General features: G+C 34.8%; 1 protein-coding gene across 2 annotated transcripts; it reads right to left on the bottom strand.

The window, feature by feature from the left end:
- Positions 1 to 847: 847 nt before the first annotated feature.
- Positions 848 to 17,225, bottom strand: uap1 (UDP-N-acetylglucosamine pyrophosphorylase 1). Of its 2 annotated transcripts, XM_056460122.1 has the most exons (11): positions 17,113 to 17,225; positions 16,198 to 16,498; positions 14,017 to 14,221; positions 12,335 to 12,510; positions 11,961 to 12,133; positions 6,888 to 7,081; positions 6,331 to 6,471; positions 4,995 to 5,183; positions 4,538 to 4,579; positions 3,918 to 3,984; positions 848 to 1,568 (listed from the first exon to the last, which is right to left on the bottom strand). In XM_056460122.1, exons 2-11 carry the CDS (start codon positions 16,472 to 16,474, stop codon positions 1,476 to 1,478), a joined length of 1,557 nt encoding a protein of 518 aa, XP_056316097.1. In that variant the 5' UTR covers positions 16,475 to 16,498; positions 17,113 to 17,225; the 3' UTR covers positions 848 to 1,475. The 2 variants fall into 2 exon arrangements, with proteins under 2 accessions (XP_056316097.1, XP_056316098.1); XM_056460123.1 differs by lacking the exon at positions 4,538 to 4,579.
- Between the last annotated feature and the right edge of the window lie 1,399 nt (positions 17,226 to 18,624).

An 18,624-nucleotide genomic window follows, 5' to 3' on the forward strand; every position in this document is an offset into this window, starting at 1 on the left:
AACTTCATTGTTTTGTGTTCAATCCTGTTAAATTTGTAAAAACTAATAATAAGTAAACTCAAATCCTTCTTGTTGTCCCAACAATCCTTCAGTATGTCTTTCTTTGTGCTCATCAGAAGAAAGAAACTCTTGGAACGTGTTGAGAGTGAGTAAATGATGACAGAATTTTCATTTTGGGTGAACAATCCCTTTAAGCTAAACATTTTATTACTTATATTGAAAAAAAAAAAAAAAAAAAAAAAAAAAATATATATATATATATATATACCCAAACCCATACATCTAATAAATCCAGTAAACCCAGAGAAACAGAGGATTTTGTGGTATTTTTAATTTCACTCCATAGCTGTATTTTAGTTTATTTACAGCCCAGATTCAACCATGCCATTAATAAAATTAGATATGTTTCAAGCTGTTTTAACTAAGAAAACGTTTTTCTGATGAGCTTTTGTTCTGTAATACAATGAAAACCTCTCGGAATTCCTAGAGAACCAAATAAATGGCAGGAGCTGATTTTGCCATTGCCAATTTAAGGCAATGCAAATCCAAGAATTCTGAGAAAAAGTTTACAGTGTAATCAAATAAGAGGAAACAAACCACACTCAACAGACATTTTGATATATAACAGTTTACACTAATCACATGCTTGAATCAAGGAAGTATTTATCTCTGCTTAAAAGTCAATGGGAAAATTGCAGCAATGTGATCATTTCCATTTTGCAAATTATATGCAATAAAGCTCTCTGATTTCCTCCCATCTTGTGCAAATGCAATTTAAGAAATTCCTAGAAATAGTTACTGGGAAAAGCAATGATTACACGGAAATGAAAGTAAACAATGAGGAATCTTTCATTTTCACGATAAATTATTTTATACATGGATGTACATAAATGAACAAACAAATGTGGTACAGAGGAAAGCTAACCGGAAAAGACTGCAGAGAGTGTGGCAGCAACAGAATCCAACCAATGAGATCCTCTCCCATAAATCCTGTGCTGGAAAGTCTGAAGTAATGCCATACTTTTGCTCACTTTCTCTGCTTGAGAAACATACATGCACAGAGAAGACCAAACATTTTCTTACAGTAGTTTTTACAGTTATCTATACGTTTTAAGAATGGAAATTATTAAGTAATAATGCCTTAAGTCTCAACGGTGTCTACTGATGTGATCTACGGTCCATATCATTGAGTTTGATTTAATGTAAGGCTGTACATCTATTCATAAATTAAACACCCAAGTACCGGTTGTAGAAAAAAAAAAAGCACTACACATTGATATAAAAATAAGTCTTCACAAAATAAATAGTTTGATCATAAAACGGTTTGATTGTGTTTAGCCTTCTGGCCCCCTCCTTCCTTCATTTTATTGCACTAGAATTTCATGCTTTCCTTCACCCTGGTAGAAAAATGGAGATGATAAAGAGATCAAGAGTCTTCATTTTTTTTTTTGGTTTCAAGTGCAGTAGCTGCAGCTTCACAGGCCATTCTTCACAAGCTCATGGACGCCGCTCTCATTGATGATCAGAGTCGGCTGGAAGACTTTTTCATTCACAAGATGCTCCAAACCCTAGGAATCAAAATAATTATTGTTTATTATTACAGATAGGAACTAGCACTATAGGGTATGCCTTTTATTTCTTACACCTCAACTATAAAGGGTGTGTTCACACTTGTAGATTTGTTATTTTGGTTAATTTAGTCTGAATAAAATGACACATTTAGTTCTGGTTTGTTCTGTCATGTTTAAAACACAAGCTACAGATACAGAACAAAGTAAATAATGGATTTTATGGCATATGACAGTACTCATTAAAAAATATTTTGTGACCAAGTAAATACTATTCTAAAAAAACAACAAAAAAAAAACATATACATAATCTACAAGTGTCTATATTAATTGGTGGCCAAGAGAGCTTAACATGCTGCAATTTAAGAAAATACATGCAATTACAAAAAAAAAAATAAATAAAAAAAAATAAAAAAAGATCTTCATCCGTTTGACAGCACACATGCTGCAAATCCTCACAATGCATACACATAAAAAAAACAAGCTGCATTTACACAATGCGAACAAATTAATAAAACGTGCTGCATTTTCTCAAAACGCAAAAAATGTATGAAAACGTTCTGCATTTTCTTATAACACCTTTCAAAAACAACGAAACACAGCGAAAGTGTCAAGGGGACCCAAAAACATGATGGATATAGGTGATCTTTGAAAGGTGAGTTTTTTGTTTGTTTATTTTAACATCCTGATTCTGTTGTCTTTTGTATTTTATCAGCCTAAGTAACTATAACGTAAATAGCTGGGTCTGTCACGTTTTAGGGGAAATCATAATGGCAATTTGAAATGTTGCGATTAGCTAATTGCAAGAGGCTGCGATGTGAAATATATATATATTTAATTTCCCCCACCCAGAGCAAATGCATGACTGCAGTCTGTGTGTGACAGTCTTACTTGCCAATTGAGTGAGGCAGAATAGGGCAACAGAACTAGGCGGAATGCCCACAATATAAAACAAACAAATAGAAAAGCGTAGACGAGTGGGATGATGACGTCTTCTGTTTCAAAAGCATTAATACACTAATTAATATCAAAGAACAACAGTACGTTAGTAATATGGGAATATTTTGGTTTCAGTCACAGACACCGAACAAAAACAGGTATTTTGTAAGCACCACAAGCGGCTGGCTATACAAGAAGTGTGATTGAGCTGAAGCTTAACAAAAAAAAAAAAAAAAAAAATCTAATCGAAATCGCATTTTCTGTCAAAAAAAACTGCAATTAGATATTTTCCCCAAATGGCACAGCCCTGATTTCCATTGTGTTCCATGCTATTTGAAAGTGTTGTGGGAAAATGCAGTGGATTTTCGAAAATTGTTTGTGTTGTGAGAAAATGAAGCACGTCTTTTAAAAATGTGTTTGCGTGGTGAGGATTTGCAGCATGTGTGCTGTCAAACAAATGAAAATCTTATCTCAATTTGTTGTTTTTTTGTTGTTGTTTTTTTTTGTAATTGCAGCATGTTAAGCTCTCTCGGCCACCGTAGTATTAATTTATTCAGACAAAGAATAAAAATAAGTTCTTTAGTACACAGTTCAAATATGAAGCTTTTAGTTTAAAAGTATATTTTACTCAAATTTGTTTGTTGTTTACATGGAGAAAAAAAAAATACAGAAAACAACCCACTTAGCTTTTTGACACTGAGATTTAGAATTTTCAGTTTCAGTTTTTCATTTGTTTTATCAATACTTTTATTGATAGGTGTGGAAACAGGCTCAGTTTTTACTCTAAATGGCACATTCATATTCACAGAGAAAAAAAAGTGATCGTTGTTGTGCATTATGTATCAAGTAATGAGGTCTTTAAGATTTATTATGCATCTCATTACCTCTGGTGTGTCAGTAAAAGACATTTACTGTATTTATTGCATAAATGCAATAAAAACATACTCTTTAAAAGCATGGCTTTATTAAGTGCTACACTGCTGAAGTAAAATTAAACAAAAAAGAGAGTAAAATGGTTGAATAATACCAGAGTACTGCAAGGAAATTTCAAAGCAGAAGTTCAACAAAACTTCACATGATTTAAGCAAAATTTACTACACGTGAAAAGAACATGTAGTTCATTTTACCAGACAAATTTAAAACAATGTGAAGTTCATCCAAACCAATTTGACATGACTTGTAAAAAAAGTGTGTAAATGTTTTTGGTTCATTTATATTTATTTGGTCAGTGTTGCTTTAATGCTTGAGTCAAAAATCACACTTGTTTCATGCACAATTGATGTCAGCATTCCCAATTATTCAAATGAACTACACTAACAGAATAACTGCACCAGAGTTTCAACTGAATCTAACCTACCAGATGTGAACACACCATAAATTATTCTGGTATTGCATTCAGATGACTCCTACCTCACCACCATAGGACACAAGAGGAGAGATCTCACATTTGATTGGCAGATCTGTTCCATCCTTCAGACTGTTATGGCAAAACAGGTTAGAATTGTATATGAAAACCATGCAGATCAAGCATTAATCATTTCATATACATCATACAATGAAAAGATTTAACACAACCTTATTTTACATATAAATCAAATAAAAATCTTGAAAAGGTTATTCACAAAGTATTTTCTTCAATAATCAAAATTCATACATATGATTCACCCATTAGAAACAGAATCAGACCACCACAATCACTTACACGTAAAGGAAAAGGATAAAGTTTTTAAAGGAAAACTTGATTATAAGCACCTAAACCAGATTATTTGTTATACTGAGGAGCAGCCTTGTATGGTTCTGCATGCCTGATGCCCATTTCCCAGCATGCACATTATTCTGCCCGTTAGTAGCTGCTTTCTTGGGTCAGAGCCGGTTGCGAAATGCCCATTTTTTTACATTTTTTTTTAACCGCTGCTATGTCATGTCTGGAATTGGACACCTTCCTCCCCCACTGAGCTCTAAGAGACGGGATCTACTAAGAGCGAAGCCCCATCACCATGCACTATATGTACGACAGTAAGAATAGTTACTTCTGGCTGACTTCAGGAGTCACTGTCCCTGCTGGTCCAGCTCTAGAAATGTTACACAGGAAATATTGTGTGGTTACAATTAAACTGAAGGTAAAGTGGAGTGAAAATTAACTCAGCTGGGACTGTAAGCAACAAAGAAAGAGCACACACACTCTTGGGTAAAAGAGTTTCAGCCAAAAATGAGAATTCGGTTAGAATTTACTCATCTTCATATCGTTTCAAAAATTGTGTGTATTGGAACACATAATGACTGTCTAAAAACAAAGAAATGAAAAAAAAATATTAAAAAACAAATTAAAAGGTAAATTAAAAAACAATTATCTATACATTAGTCACAATATTTAATACATTTTTAGTTTCTGTGTTAAGGAAAAGAAATGACACCAAACTGTGTGGGTTTGTAAGAACAAAATGATGAGAAAAAGTCAGATTCCTCACTCTTGGGTGTGTCTCTCACCTGGGTATAGCAGGTATTTGGGTCCCGTTCTCATCAACAAAATGTCCTCCAGCATTTAGGATCCAGCGGTGATGCAAAGACATGAGAGCGTGACGGGCTGTAGTGGGGTTGTCCTTCCCATCCTGACTGTCTGCATTCTTCAGTGGAGAAAACTCGTCTTCTCTCAGAACTTCATAAACCACAAATTTTCTACCAAACACAAACACTTCTATAAATGACTTTGTTTTCCAAGCAGCAAATTCTAAAACATAAAGAGTCTACAATATTAGTTACCGAAATTTCTTTAGCATCATAGAGGTAATTTAGTTTTATTGATAGTTTGAGCTAGTTCTATTCTTTAATTACTTTAAATGCTCTGGCTCACTCTCATTGATACATACATTCAGATTAAAAAAAATATTTGGATTACGAATATATTTATTCATTTCTCAGTGAATATAGACAATATATCATCACTTAGTGTACATTTAGGGTCTCAGTCATGTTAATGTATGAAACAGAACTGTTACACACATATTATTTGCTATATGGAACGCAAAAACTTTGAAGCTCAATATCTCAAAATCATTAAGAACACAGCTAGAACTTTATAATTCCAAGGTGACGAAATGTTGGTGCATTTAAACAAAACAGTTTTATTAAACAGTTATTCAAATTAAAACAAAAGTTTGGTCATCTAACATTTATAGTAATAAAAGGACAAAACATTCGAGTTTAAATTTAAAAATACAAAACTACAAAGTTTCAACTAATTTTTTTGATATATATTTTTTTTTAGATTTTTTCCTGTTTATTAATTCATTTAAATAAAGTTTCCCCCAACATATTCACTTGGGTGTACTAGGTTTTGCACTCTGATCTTAACTATTAGTTCCAGTTTAAAACAAAAATACATAAAAAAAATAAAGAAATAAAAGATGGTATTGCTAGATATTTTATCAAATTTAAAGCAACCTCACCATGTAATTTCATTTCTTTAGCATGCTGAAAGCATGGTATAAATTACATTATTTTATATTTAATTTATTATAGTCTTTACAAGATTTTTAAGACCATCTAAACCTTTAAGGCATAATAAATTTCTAATAAAATTGTAAGCTAGGGCAGAAAATATTTTAATAGGCTCTTTTTTGTTTCAAAGAGGAAAAACAATTAACATTTTTAGTGACATTAGTACAATGACCTGTCTTCATAGTGAATTTGGTGTAAAACACCTATCAATCTATTCGCTTCACTGAAAGAGGTGTAAATGAGGACCCTCAATTCAAATAGCGCACACACAAACACACACTGAAAACAGAAATGGAAGAAAAATAATAAAAGTCTTGACACTAACTTGGCAAACTGGAATATGTCGAAGACAAACTTTTCCATTTTAATCCCATTGGGTTTGTCAGGTTTGATTAGCTGTCCTTCAGTGTTCACGTAGGGGATTTTCTTCTGTGCCACATGGTGTTGCAACTGCGGCTCGTGAGTCCTAAAAGAAAGATAGAGGTATATAAAGACAGACAGTAACAGAGAGAAAAAGCCAAGCATGTTCTTTCAGTTAAAATGTCATAGAAATGACAATAAGAGAACATGTCTGGCAAAGTCATCTGTGTTTAAAATACCAGACGCTCAAAAACTGCAGATGTTCCTCTCCTGAATTTACCTCATTCTCAGTGCGCATTAAAGTCAGCTCCATCCTGTCTAGTATTTACAAGATGGCAAACCTCATTGGAAATAGCTCATAGAAATAGCTGCACTGTTTAATGTGTTTCAGAGATCATTGCCTAGCAACTAAATATCCTCAAACAGCTCCAAATGCCCAGATTTATAGATGAGCAATTAAAGACTGACTTGAAACAATGAATGAAAAACATGAATTGATCATTTCTCTGAGCATTGACTAACCTCACGATCTCTTTGAGGAAAGTGAGGGTGAAGAAGTGATTGGCAATGTTGCCTGCATTGAACATCAGTCGACCGTCAGTGCTTCTCTTCTCTGCCGTTGCCAGGGTAATCTCACTGTACTCTACGACTTGATAATGGCCATCCACCTTACAGACCACACCCACTGCCTCTGTGGGATTGGTCTTCTCCACAACCTGCCAATCACAAGCAAATGCATCTATTAATTCAGCACAATTTATGCTTTTTTGGAAGTCTCAATGTACTGACCACTTTTATATGCAATATTACAAAATAAAAAGTTACCACAAAAATATTAAACAGCTCAATTTTACTGCAGCAAATACACTTATTTTTGAAGAATCATGCACTCAAAAAATTACTTTTGATGCTTCTTCGAACTACTTTTTAAAATGAGTTGAAACAACACAGTTCTTAAGCTTTTTTTGGGACAACTTAAAGGGCACCTATACATGATAAAAATCATCTTTTTGTTTGAACAGAACTGTGTGTAGGTATAGCGTGTCCACAGTCATATTGGGGTGATTAAAAGACAATAAACCTCTTTAAAAAAAAAAAAAAAATCCTGACGTTAAAATAGGATCCAAATCCCTCCAATTTTGAGGCCCACTGGAATGTAATGTAGGAGTGTGGTTTCCCCGCCCACCGATTTGATTGACAGCCACATGTTAACATTTCTCCGTAGTAACGCATATAATATAATACATAATATATTATAAAAGACAGGACGTGCGCAAAGCAACTGCGATTAAAAGATCTGTTCAGCTTGCTGTGATCATCAATTTTCATCAAATGTGATCAAGAATGAGTTTTACAAGTTTAAAACCTTTTTAAAACCTTTTGTAATGAATAACATCGATGTTACCGTCTTTATCACCACAGCTGCGTGTCAGTACAATTATAAGACGACGCTTCAATCCCAGTTTGTGGACTTTAAATCAGGTTTATTTTGTACATTAACATGATGGATGTCCATACAGAAGTGGATATTAACATGTATCCTGTCACATTTGCCGTGCAAAGTTAAACGCGCGCGCTGTGTGTGTGTACCTGTGTGAACTTTGAAAATCCATTCTGTGTGACTCATCGTTGCAGAAAGGCTTGAATTAACTCCACAACAAATACATCAACTAATCATTGGGAAAGTTTTTACTGTAGTATTTCTCACAAACGTTACATGAGCTCTGCTTCCTTCATGTCTGTCACTATGCTGTTTATCTGACGCAGCTGAGGCAGAGATTGAGGCACACTCTGACAGGCATGTGGAAACGGTGGGTAGGGACAACTAGCAGAAAATGCCAATATTTTGAAAGGTATAATAAATAATCTGATGGGTGTTTTGAGCTGAAACTTTACAGACACATTCTGGAGACACAAAAGACTTATATTAATTCTTGAAAAGGGGGTAAAATAGATGCCCTTTAAATTTCTTTATGTTAAACCCACCTAAATTTGTAAAAACGATTAAATTAACTTAATCTATTTGTTTTGGAACATTATGAAGATGAAGAAATTCATTTTTTATACATTGTGTGGCACTCAAGTCTAAAGTAAAATTAGCTAAAAATTCAGCTTTTGTCATCACAGGCATAAAAAAAATAAATAAAAAATGTGCAATTATATAGTATTATTGCAGCCTTGGTTAACATTTTTCCCCAAGAACAAGAACACACACACACACCTAAAACCAACTTTCTTTTTAATGTATTCACTATAATATTTAGTATTCAATTGTAGCATTTTAAATGTTTGATTTGATGTTTTGAAATGATTTAAGTTTTTGCTATACGCTTTAGCGTTTTTTTTTCATACTATACAGTACAGAGTTTTAATAATAATGACTATTTATTATTATCCACATTATAACATTTAAATCGGTTAAGCTAAGTACAAAAGAGAGATTCTAAAAAAAATACAGTAACAAGCCATGTAAACTCTTGTTAATAATTAAAATAGATTTTATTTGCGTTTCTCACCTGTCATAAAGATTAAATCCTACATCAACAGATAACAATTTGTAATAACTTGTCAAGTAATAAAACCAAGCCTAAAACAGTTTCTTAAAGATGTATTTTTATCATTTAAAAATCAATACATTTAAAGAAAATAATTAAATAAACAAAATTAATACTAAATTTGTCATGTCTGTGTTAAACCAAACCATCCTATGTTTGAATTGCTCACACAGTTTTGTGTCTGTGTTTGCCTGAGGTCTGTGCTAAATTACAGCCGAGGCAAACGCAGAAAACCCTTTCCATTCATCTGAGAAACAAATTACTAACTCCTTGGTTGATGAAGGGTTAGCATAGGGTGGAGGGATAGGGATGGGGGGATGTCTTCAAGCTAAAGCCACTTTAAATGCATGCTTCACAAATTATAAAGGGTGGGTGGGTCCAAATTTTCTTACCATCATCCCCCTGTCACGAAGAAACCATTTAATTGCTAGCAGCTTCAGAAACCTCAGTATTCAAAAGCAGCTGTTCAGTATTTACATCTGAACCAAATATCACGTGCGAATACTTTCACAAATGCCTTGCACACTAATGGTTTGAGCTGAATCAAAGTAAAACTTTCAAGGTGAAACCAATTTTTTCACTTCCAAGTAACATCGGATTAAATTACCCTAATTCAAAAAGAAAGAATTAGAGCAGAATAATTACTCTAATGGGGGAAAAATGTGTTCAGACAAAATAAAACATGCACTTCCAGATTCCATCAAACACTATGGTGAGCACATCACTAACTGGTCAGGCAAGAAAAACATGGAGAGTTTCACTGTTATGTTAACGTTTCCTCTTGTGAAACACACGTCACCTGTTGTGAATCATTTCTAATAATAGTCACGGATACACATTTACAATTAGATGCTAGATATCCATGTTGAACACATTAATATATTAAACATATTAAAACATATTAATGATAATATAAATGGGAAGTGTACAAACAAAAATTGTCGAGTAATTTGTTTTCCATAGCATCATAATTACCACAGCGTCACAGACTGTGAGGTTATGCTGAAAATAATGGCTAAATTAATTAGCTTCCTGCATCACCAGGCTGGTTATATAAGAATTTTAAAAGGCAATTTAGCTTCTGACTGGAGACCAGTTAAAATGTCTAGAATAACCACCGTTCCTTATAAAAGTATTTTCCCCTTCTTACTGTTGTGCATGCAGACTGCAGAAGCACATGTGAAGACGTTACCTGAAGCGACATTCTGAGGAACGAGGATGTGTGGCTAAGTGGAGAGTCCCGTAAAAAAAAAAAAAAAAAAAACTTTCTAATGCAAGCACCATTAAATAACTAGTTTAATGGTTAGAAGTGGGTAGTTGACTACTTATGAGGATTCTAAAAAAGAAATAATTAAAATTCCTTAATTCCTTTCCTCTTACTACTTCACATACGGTAAGAAGGTAAGGTTTGACTGAGGTTTTTGGGAATTTATTTGATCAAAAAGCTGTCATTTGGTGACATAGACTTAAAAATCCCATTTTTGGGATGGCAAAGGATGAATGACATTGACGTTTTCAGTGTCACATGAACTTAAATTTTTCTCAAATTACATTCATTCATTTTCCTCTCGGCTTAGTCCCTTATTTATCAGGGGTTGCCACAGTGGAATTAACCGCCAACTAGTCTTGCATATTTTTTACGCAGTGGATGCCCTTCCGGCCACATCCCAGTACTGGGAAACACCCATACACTCTCTCATTCACACACGTACTCATACACTACAGACAATTTAGTTTAATCAATTCCCATACAGCGCATGTCTTTGGACTGTGGGGGAAACCAGAGCACCCGGAGGAAACCTATGTGAACACGGGGAGAACATGCAAACTCCATACAAAAAATGCCAACTGGCCCAGCAAGGATTCAAACCAGCAACCTTCTTGCTGTTAGGTGCCACTGAGCCATAATTACCAAACATTCATTCATTTTCTTTTCGGATTAGTCTCTTTATTAATCTGGGGTCGCCACAACGGAATGAACCGCCAACTTATCCAGCACGTTTTATGCAGCGGATGCCATTCCAGCCGCAACCCATCCCTGGGAAACATCCATACACACTCATACACTATGGACAATTTAGCCTACCCAATTCACCTGTACCCCATGTCTTTGGACTGTGGGGGAAACCGGAGCAAACGTAGGGAGAACATGCAAACTCCACACAGAAACGCCTACTGACCCAGCCAAGGCTCGAACCAGCGACCTTCTTGCTAGACAAATTTTTTTTTTGAGAAGTCGTATGTTCAAAAGTACAGCATTTTAAATATGTTGGAAATATATCAGTCAAGCAAACTCAGCACACCTGAGGATACAATAGGTGCACGGGAAAATCACCCTGTGAAATGTGCAAAAGGGAAACAGACAATCCTGCACACTATCACTTCTTGCTGCATGAATATTGTATTATATATGATGTTCTGGTTTTTAAAGTGATGAAGGTCATGGGACTGAGATGTCATATATAATAAAATATTCATACAGCAGGTATTGATAGTGTGCAGGATTGCCCCTTTTGCACATTTTCACATGGTGATTTTCCCATGCACCTATCGTTGCTTCTGGTGTTGATGCTTCTGGTTGCTTCAGGGATTGTCTTTAGTTTTGTAACATTATAAATATTTACTGTCACATTTCATGATCAATTTTATGTCCTTGTTGAATAAAGTCACAATTATATAAAAAAAAAAAATACCTACCTACCTAACTAACTAACACTAACTAAAACTTACTAACCCTATACTTTTAAATAGCTGTACTGTAAATCCAGTTTTTTTTTATTCATTTTGAACAGTTGCTCCATCTAGTGGACTACCAAAACACATTTATCCCCATCATGGCAGTTCAAAGATTCAATCAGCATACAATGAAACCAGCAACAAATAAACTTAAACAAAATGCTAAATATATACACAAGTTAATAATAATGAAGCCTTAAGCTTGTGCATTTGTTTGAAAGAACCTGCTCTGTATAATCCTTTTTTCATTATGCACAAAAGAGGAAAAACTAGCCAGGGCGGGTCTGAAATGTTTAGAAATTACCTTTGCACCACAATCTGCTCCTTTAAGTGTACAGAAGCCAATGAAAGCAGGGTCGGCCACTTTCACAAGAATGTTGTCCACACAGTAGACGTGTATATAGGAGATTCCTCTTGTCTCCATGTCCTTCACAATGTTTTGGGTCCCCAGAGCTCTGTATAGACCCCCGTTCCCATCTGAACATGGAGAATCACAGAAAACATACTTCAATAGAATAAAAGTGCTGAATATTCTCAGTATTTAATTTATTTATTTAATTTGATTTCAAAATTAAAAGAGATCTGTGGTTGAGGATTGTACCTTGCATTAATTTTTTAACTGAAAAATGTAAAGTTCACTATACAAAAATAAATTAGAACCTCGTTCTAAAAACTTACCTGGTGCCATGGCTAGTTTGCATTTGCCCTCTAGAATGATTTTGCCATTAAAGTCCATGGCTGGAAGCATGCCTTGCTGAAAGAAAACCACATTCTCTTCCTTTAATCCGAAGTATTTGTGCTGAATGAAAAAATCTTTGGTCATGTCCATTGTTCTGCCACTTGTCATAATGTACCTGGTGAAACAAAACATTGAACATGTAATTGCAAGGCTAGATGTTTTACAGAATTTTACCTGAGATCATAAACTACTTACTTACCCTGCAATTGTTCTAAACAAAGGGAAAGCATCTTGAAGAATGTGAACTAAAACCTGTGCTCACTGACCTTCCATAGTATGCTCTTACCTATTTTGGAAGTCAATGGCTAATGGGATCTAACATTCTCCTTTCATTCAAAATATCTCCTTTGTTTTCAACAGACAGGTCTTTATCAATAAAATAATATCTTTATATTTAAGTGATTAAAAAAAAAACAATGAGCAGTGTTTTATGTTCTTTTGTTTTGATATCTTGGTTGGTTTAGGCCTGTCATGCATGAATAAATGACACTAAAACTACCAGTAGGTGAGGCAGGACACCCTCTTACTAAGTGATTCACTGAATCTATCATCCACGATTTGTTCAAAACAACCATTTTTTAAATGATTCAAGTGACTCTCTGTGATCAAATATATTTGCTTCCATTCCTGTATAGAAAGCAATAAAGCAGTTTGTGAAGCAAGTAGTATGATTGAATTTTAAGCATTCATAAAGTTGATGAACAACTGTTGCAGTACAAGAGCACATTTAATGGATGCCTTATCATTTGAGGCCGCAAATTCTGAATGAAAGTAAAGCACCACAACTAACACCAGAAGTTACGTGACAGTAAAAACTACTTCTCAATAAGTAAAATAAAAAACAATAAAAAACAATATTTCTGATTATGCCTTTATAAATGGGTAATTAAATCCCTGAAATACAAATACAAAGATTATTGTATCTAAAATGTTATTTGCTTGATATTAAGTTCTTTGAGTCTTGAAATGATGCATAAAATGAATATTACATTTTGCAATCCTTCATGGCCAGTGGTATTTAGTTTCTTTACAATTCTTTGATAGTTTAAAAGACCTTTGTATATTTGACATATATATATTTTTCTTTTTGGTCTGTGATCATTCTTTTAATTCATTAAATCATGATATCACCAGGTTTTATTGTCATTGTCTATTTTGTAGACTAAATCTTAAGAAACACACTAAATATTATTATTTTTTTTTAAGTATGACCATTCTTTAAATGATCACTCATTTGCTCTAATGAGATTAGAGCTGTTAATTAGGACATCCATTGTATGTATTGCGTCAATGGTCAATTCAGCTGGGTAGAGAATGGCTCGCAAATCCATTTTCTTCTGAGGTCTGACCTAGTTCCCCAGGACGACATGCAGGTGCTGTGTCAACATGATTACACACTGACTAAACCATCTAGTGACATTCATAGCAGGGAGGTTACTAGCATTACGGTCAGTGAAAGAAATTTCCTCAAGATCAGGACAAGTGTGGTAATTCAAGTAATTAGATTCAACAATCATTGACTCAAACTGCTTTACTGCGAAGCTGAAAATGTGCTTTTTTTATTATCTACTGCTCCCATTGTAACCGAATATGTCTGAATTGAGCTTAATGATCACCTTACCATGGAATGCAACACTTCCTTGAGTGCTGCTTTTCTGCAAGTTTTTCCAGTTTTCGGATGCGCTCCGCCTGGATCTGAAAGAGGGTTTTGTGGGAAGGCAGGCGCACATCATACATGCCTTTTGGAAATGATACCCCCAACCGTGTCCCTTGCCCTCCAGCCAAAAGAAGAACTGCCACTTTGTTTTCCGCTATACAGCGCAAGCCTGTGTGGATGGAAAGATGGGAAGATAAAGTCACTTTAGCGAATGCGTGTTAATATTATCCATGAACATGTGAAAATATGTGTACATCAGTGTTGCCATTTCTAGATGTAAAATATGCTACTTTAAAGGGATGGTTCAACTAAAAAGAACTACACCATTTAATCACACTAGTTGTTTTAATCATTTATGACTTTCTTTCTTCTGTTTAACACAAAACAAAAAAAAAAGGGGGGGGGGGGGAAGCAGCCATTGGCATCAATAGTAGGAAGTAGAAACAAAAAAAAATTCTATGCAAGCCGATGGCTGATTTTTTTTTCTTAGCAAGTTTCTACAGCATATTTTCATTTGTGTTCAACAGAAGAAAGAATCTCAAACAGGTTTTGGAAGAGGTGGTGGATGAGTAAATGATGGATACAATAATGATGTAAATGATGGAATCAATGATGAATGAGAAAATTAACATGTTTTGGGTGAACTATTACTTGAATAACGGCTTTGTACAAAATTCAAATATCTCAAGTGTGCACAGAAAAGCATACTGTCTTGTAGGTATAAATTGTCTGGCTTAAGCAACAGTTTGTGTTTCATTATTTGCAGATAACAGGGGTTATTATCTTTGACTTTATGAGGCCTGCTTTATCTTACATAAATTACTGCAATGCTTCATGATACTTCACCCACAAGCAGCCTGGAACTTGCTAAAATTGAAAACTGTTTTAAAAAAAAAAAAATGAATTACATCTACAGAATCATGCAATCCATTCAAACAACTGCCCTTATTAAATGCTGAATGTCTCAAAATTTGGCAAACATTGGAGTAATAAATGAAAAGTAGGTCCTACTCAAACAATATGGATACGTGTATTAATATTAAACTAGAAAAAGACTACTTAATAAGGAAGTCTGGATGTCGTTCTGAATCAATGTCTGGATTTTGTTTCTTACACCTGTTGTCTCACTATTTGAGGACACGAACACTTGAACTTCACCTCTAGAGATGCTCAGAGTCATTTCATGAGCATTTTGTTTAGATTTATTTGGTTTAACTCGAAAAAATGTGATAGAAAAAGACATCTATTGCTAAGAATGAATGTACTTAATAACAGAAAAAAAATCTAAAATTAAGAAAAAAATTTATTATTTCAAACACGTACACGCACACACAAACACATGTATAATAAAAATGTGTTTTTTGTACAAGTTTCATATAATCAGACACATTTTCTGATTACTAAAATGTTATTTATTATTAAAATAAAGAATAGAAAACTTAAAATAAAAAAAAATAATAAAAATACCAACAATAATTTGGAATAAAATAATACTTCACTTAGTGGAAAACATAAATCGATTTCATAGTGTTCTAGAATTGTAACATGGCCTAACTATAGATGATGTGATGCTGAATGATCTCAGCATGACTTCAGCAAAGCAAGTATGTCAGATCTAACCAGAACCAGATGTGTTCAATCCTTTTGGAGCATCCTCCCAACCCCCCCCAAAAAATGGACCACTGGGAAAAACCATGGTTTCTTCGATACTAAAACCTGCTGTTTTTCTAATGACCTATTGTTATTTCAGACTTTGTTTTCAGGGTTGATTTCTTATCTTTCAGGGGGTCGTGATTTGTTAAATCTGGTTTTGTGAAGTCCATTAGTGTGGGGAGGATATTGCATCATTCATTGTATTTTGCTGAGAAATATTTCTTAATAACATTTGTTTCCGTTCAACAAGGACTAACAAGAATCACTTCAACACAAATGAAACTGAACTTGCTATGATTTAGTCAATGTTAACAGAAAGTTAGATGTTAAGGCTGGTCATTTTGCTCTCCATTTGTAATCTGACTGATCATTTGGCCAAATAGTGGTTGAGAGATTAACCAATTTTAACCAGCAAAACATCTTAGGTTTTCCTTTCAGAAAGGATGGCACTAAGAAGTGATTGAGCTTAAGTTCCATAAAACATGAACTCACCCTCTTTTTCCCATTCTTTAAGACATTCACGATCACGTGTTACACTCCCTAAAACATCTCTGGGCACTGGCTCCATCCTGGTGTCCACCTTCTCCTGTGAGCTCTGCCCAGACGTCTTCATAGCCGTTTTAAAGAAGTTATTGATCTCCAGGAAGTTCATGCTCTCCAGGTCGAGACTCATCTCACCTTGTTCCTCAGGGCTGAGCTGGTCCCAAAACTGGATGGCATGAGACTGTCCGGCTTCAGCAAGTCTCTCAGCCAGTTTGCGCGTGTCCATGGTCTCCGTTTAGTCTGGACGAGTCTATTATGGAACAGAGGAAGAAGTGAAGTGACACTGATTATCTAAGAGTCTCTGGAACTCCCGGCAGATCCACCCATCTAATCCCATCCATAAATTGATAACTACTCTGTGTGTACGTGCTCAGTCATAAAAACTCACGGTAGGCCAAGTCTTAAGGTCAGCATAACATCATTCTTGTTTATCATGAAAACAACATACATCAATTCTGGTCATTTGAAGGGCTATCAAGTTTGATAAAAGATTAAAACCATAATCTATTTTAGATTAAAGATCGCACCTGCTTCATAAATGCCTATGCTGTTTGACGCAATTCACCTTATGCCAACTTGTTTAATTTAAATGAATGAAAACAACTTGTTTATTAGCAACAAGAATTCAATATTTGCCATAGCCTTTTGTAAAACGAAATATATGGCATTAAGATGTAACAGCCCCTAAAAATGACCTATCTCTGCCCTAAAATCGATACACTGGTAGTCTTTGATAAGAGTTGCGTGGATATGTCACAGTCGCCCGCAGTGCCAGCTTAACAACAGTTCAACTTCCCGTCAATAAATAATAAACCTACGAAATGCTTAATGAATGTAAACTTAACAATATCATAATACTATTACCTTCGGAGCGGCTGCTGGTCACTCAGTACTTCCCTTTCACTTCAGTAGCAGTAGAGACACGGCTACATCTCTACGAGCACCGCCTTCGCTGCCCGGAATCCTCCTTCGGTATCCGTCAGTCTGACGTGGCAGGGGCAGGACACATACGGAAATACCACCTCACAGTCAATTTAAACGCGATATTTTGCCCGCCCATATTATAGAAATACAAGCGCTAAATCCGTCTTTGTAGTTTGTGATTAGACAGTCGAAATGCCATTCATATGGTCCTAACCAATGATATATAGAGCAATATAGAGGAGAAGGGCGGGACTTGCTGAACTAGACATGAACCATAGATATTTACATCAGATGTCGCCTACCCTGTTGTAGTCTATTGGAAGGAATGCGTCAATAGAGCCGCCATTTTAGTACAGGGTAGCGCTCCTTTGAAATTTTAGCCTATGTTTGAAATGAATGCGGGACCAAGCTGCAGTGGAGGACTGTGGCCATCCAGAGCCAGAGGTATACACATATATCTATGATCGGGAGTTTTCCCGGTGGTCAATATATGCAACCTGTTTTTTTAAATTATGAAAATTATTTTACATCACTTTTCTACATTAATGGATAAGTGATCGCATGGGCATTCCCGACAAAGAGCGAGTGTTTGTGTGTATGGAAATGTATTATTCCCCCTCCCTGTTAAATTATCTAGCCTAACACACCCCTTCTCTTTCTTTCACTTATCATTCTAACAGAGGGAGCGATTCGTTTGTGAATTAATCTGTTATGAACGACTCGTTCACTTAGCCGACAAGAATAGAAGTTTCTAGCACCGCAGCATCTTGTTGTTATATTTCTTTTGCATTGTTTGCAAATTTTATTCAACAAAACTAGCATAAGCCTAGTATTTAGAGCAAGTTGGTGCTACTTTGCCTTATGGTCAGTGCAGTAAGACACTGTTATCATCAATAACGTTACTTGTTAAGCACAAAAGTTCATAACACACAAAAAATAAAAAAAAAATTAAATCTTACCTAAGAAATGTTCTGCCTTTGTGCTTTGGTTTCTTTGTTTGCTCGTTACTACACCCGTACACAGCGCTAAAGTCCAGCATCTTCACATTGGCACACTGTCTTGACTAGTGCGGTTCAATGACAATTGTGTTGGGAGCACTGTACAAATGTGGCGGCGCTATTGACGCATGCTCGGCGTCTGTATGCGATATCCAGTGTATAAATCTATGGACATGAACACAACAACAACAACAAAAAAAAAAAAAAAATATATATATATATATATATATATATATATATATATATATATATATATATATATATATATATATATATACTGTCACAGTTTTTATCCATTTATTCGACTCATATGTTTGCTTAAAAACTCCGGGTGTTAATAATAAATTAATTACTTTATGATAAAACCAACCAACACAATTTATCTTCCTGTAGAGTCAAATTTAACCATACTAAATTACTGTCCTTAATAACATTTAGATAACATTTAGATAAA

This window comes from Danio aesculapii, chromosome 6, assembly GCF_903798145.1.
Source record: "Danio aesculapii chromosome 6, fDanAes4.1, whole genome shotgun sequence".
NCBI lineage: Eukaryota > Metazoa > Chordata > Actinopteri > Cypriniformes > Danionidae > Danio > Danio aesculapii.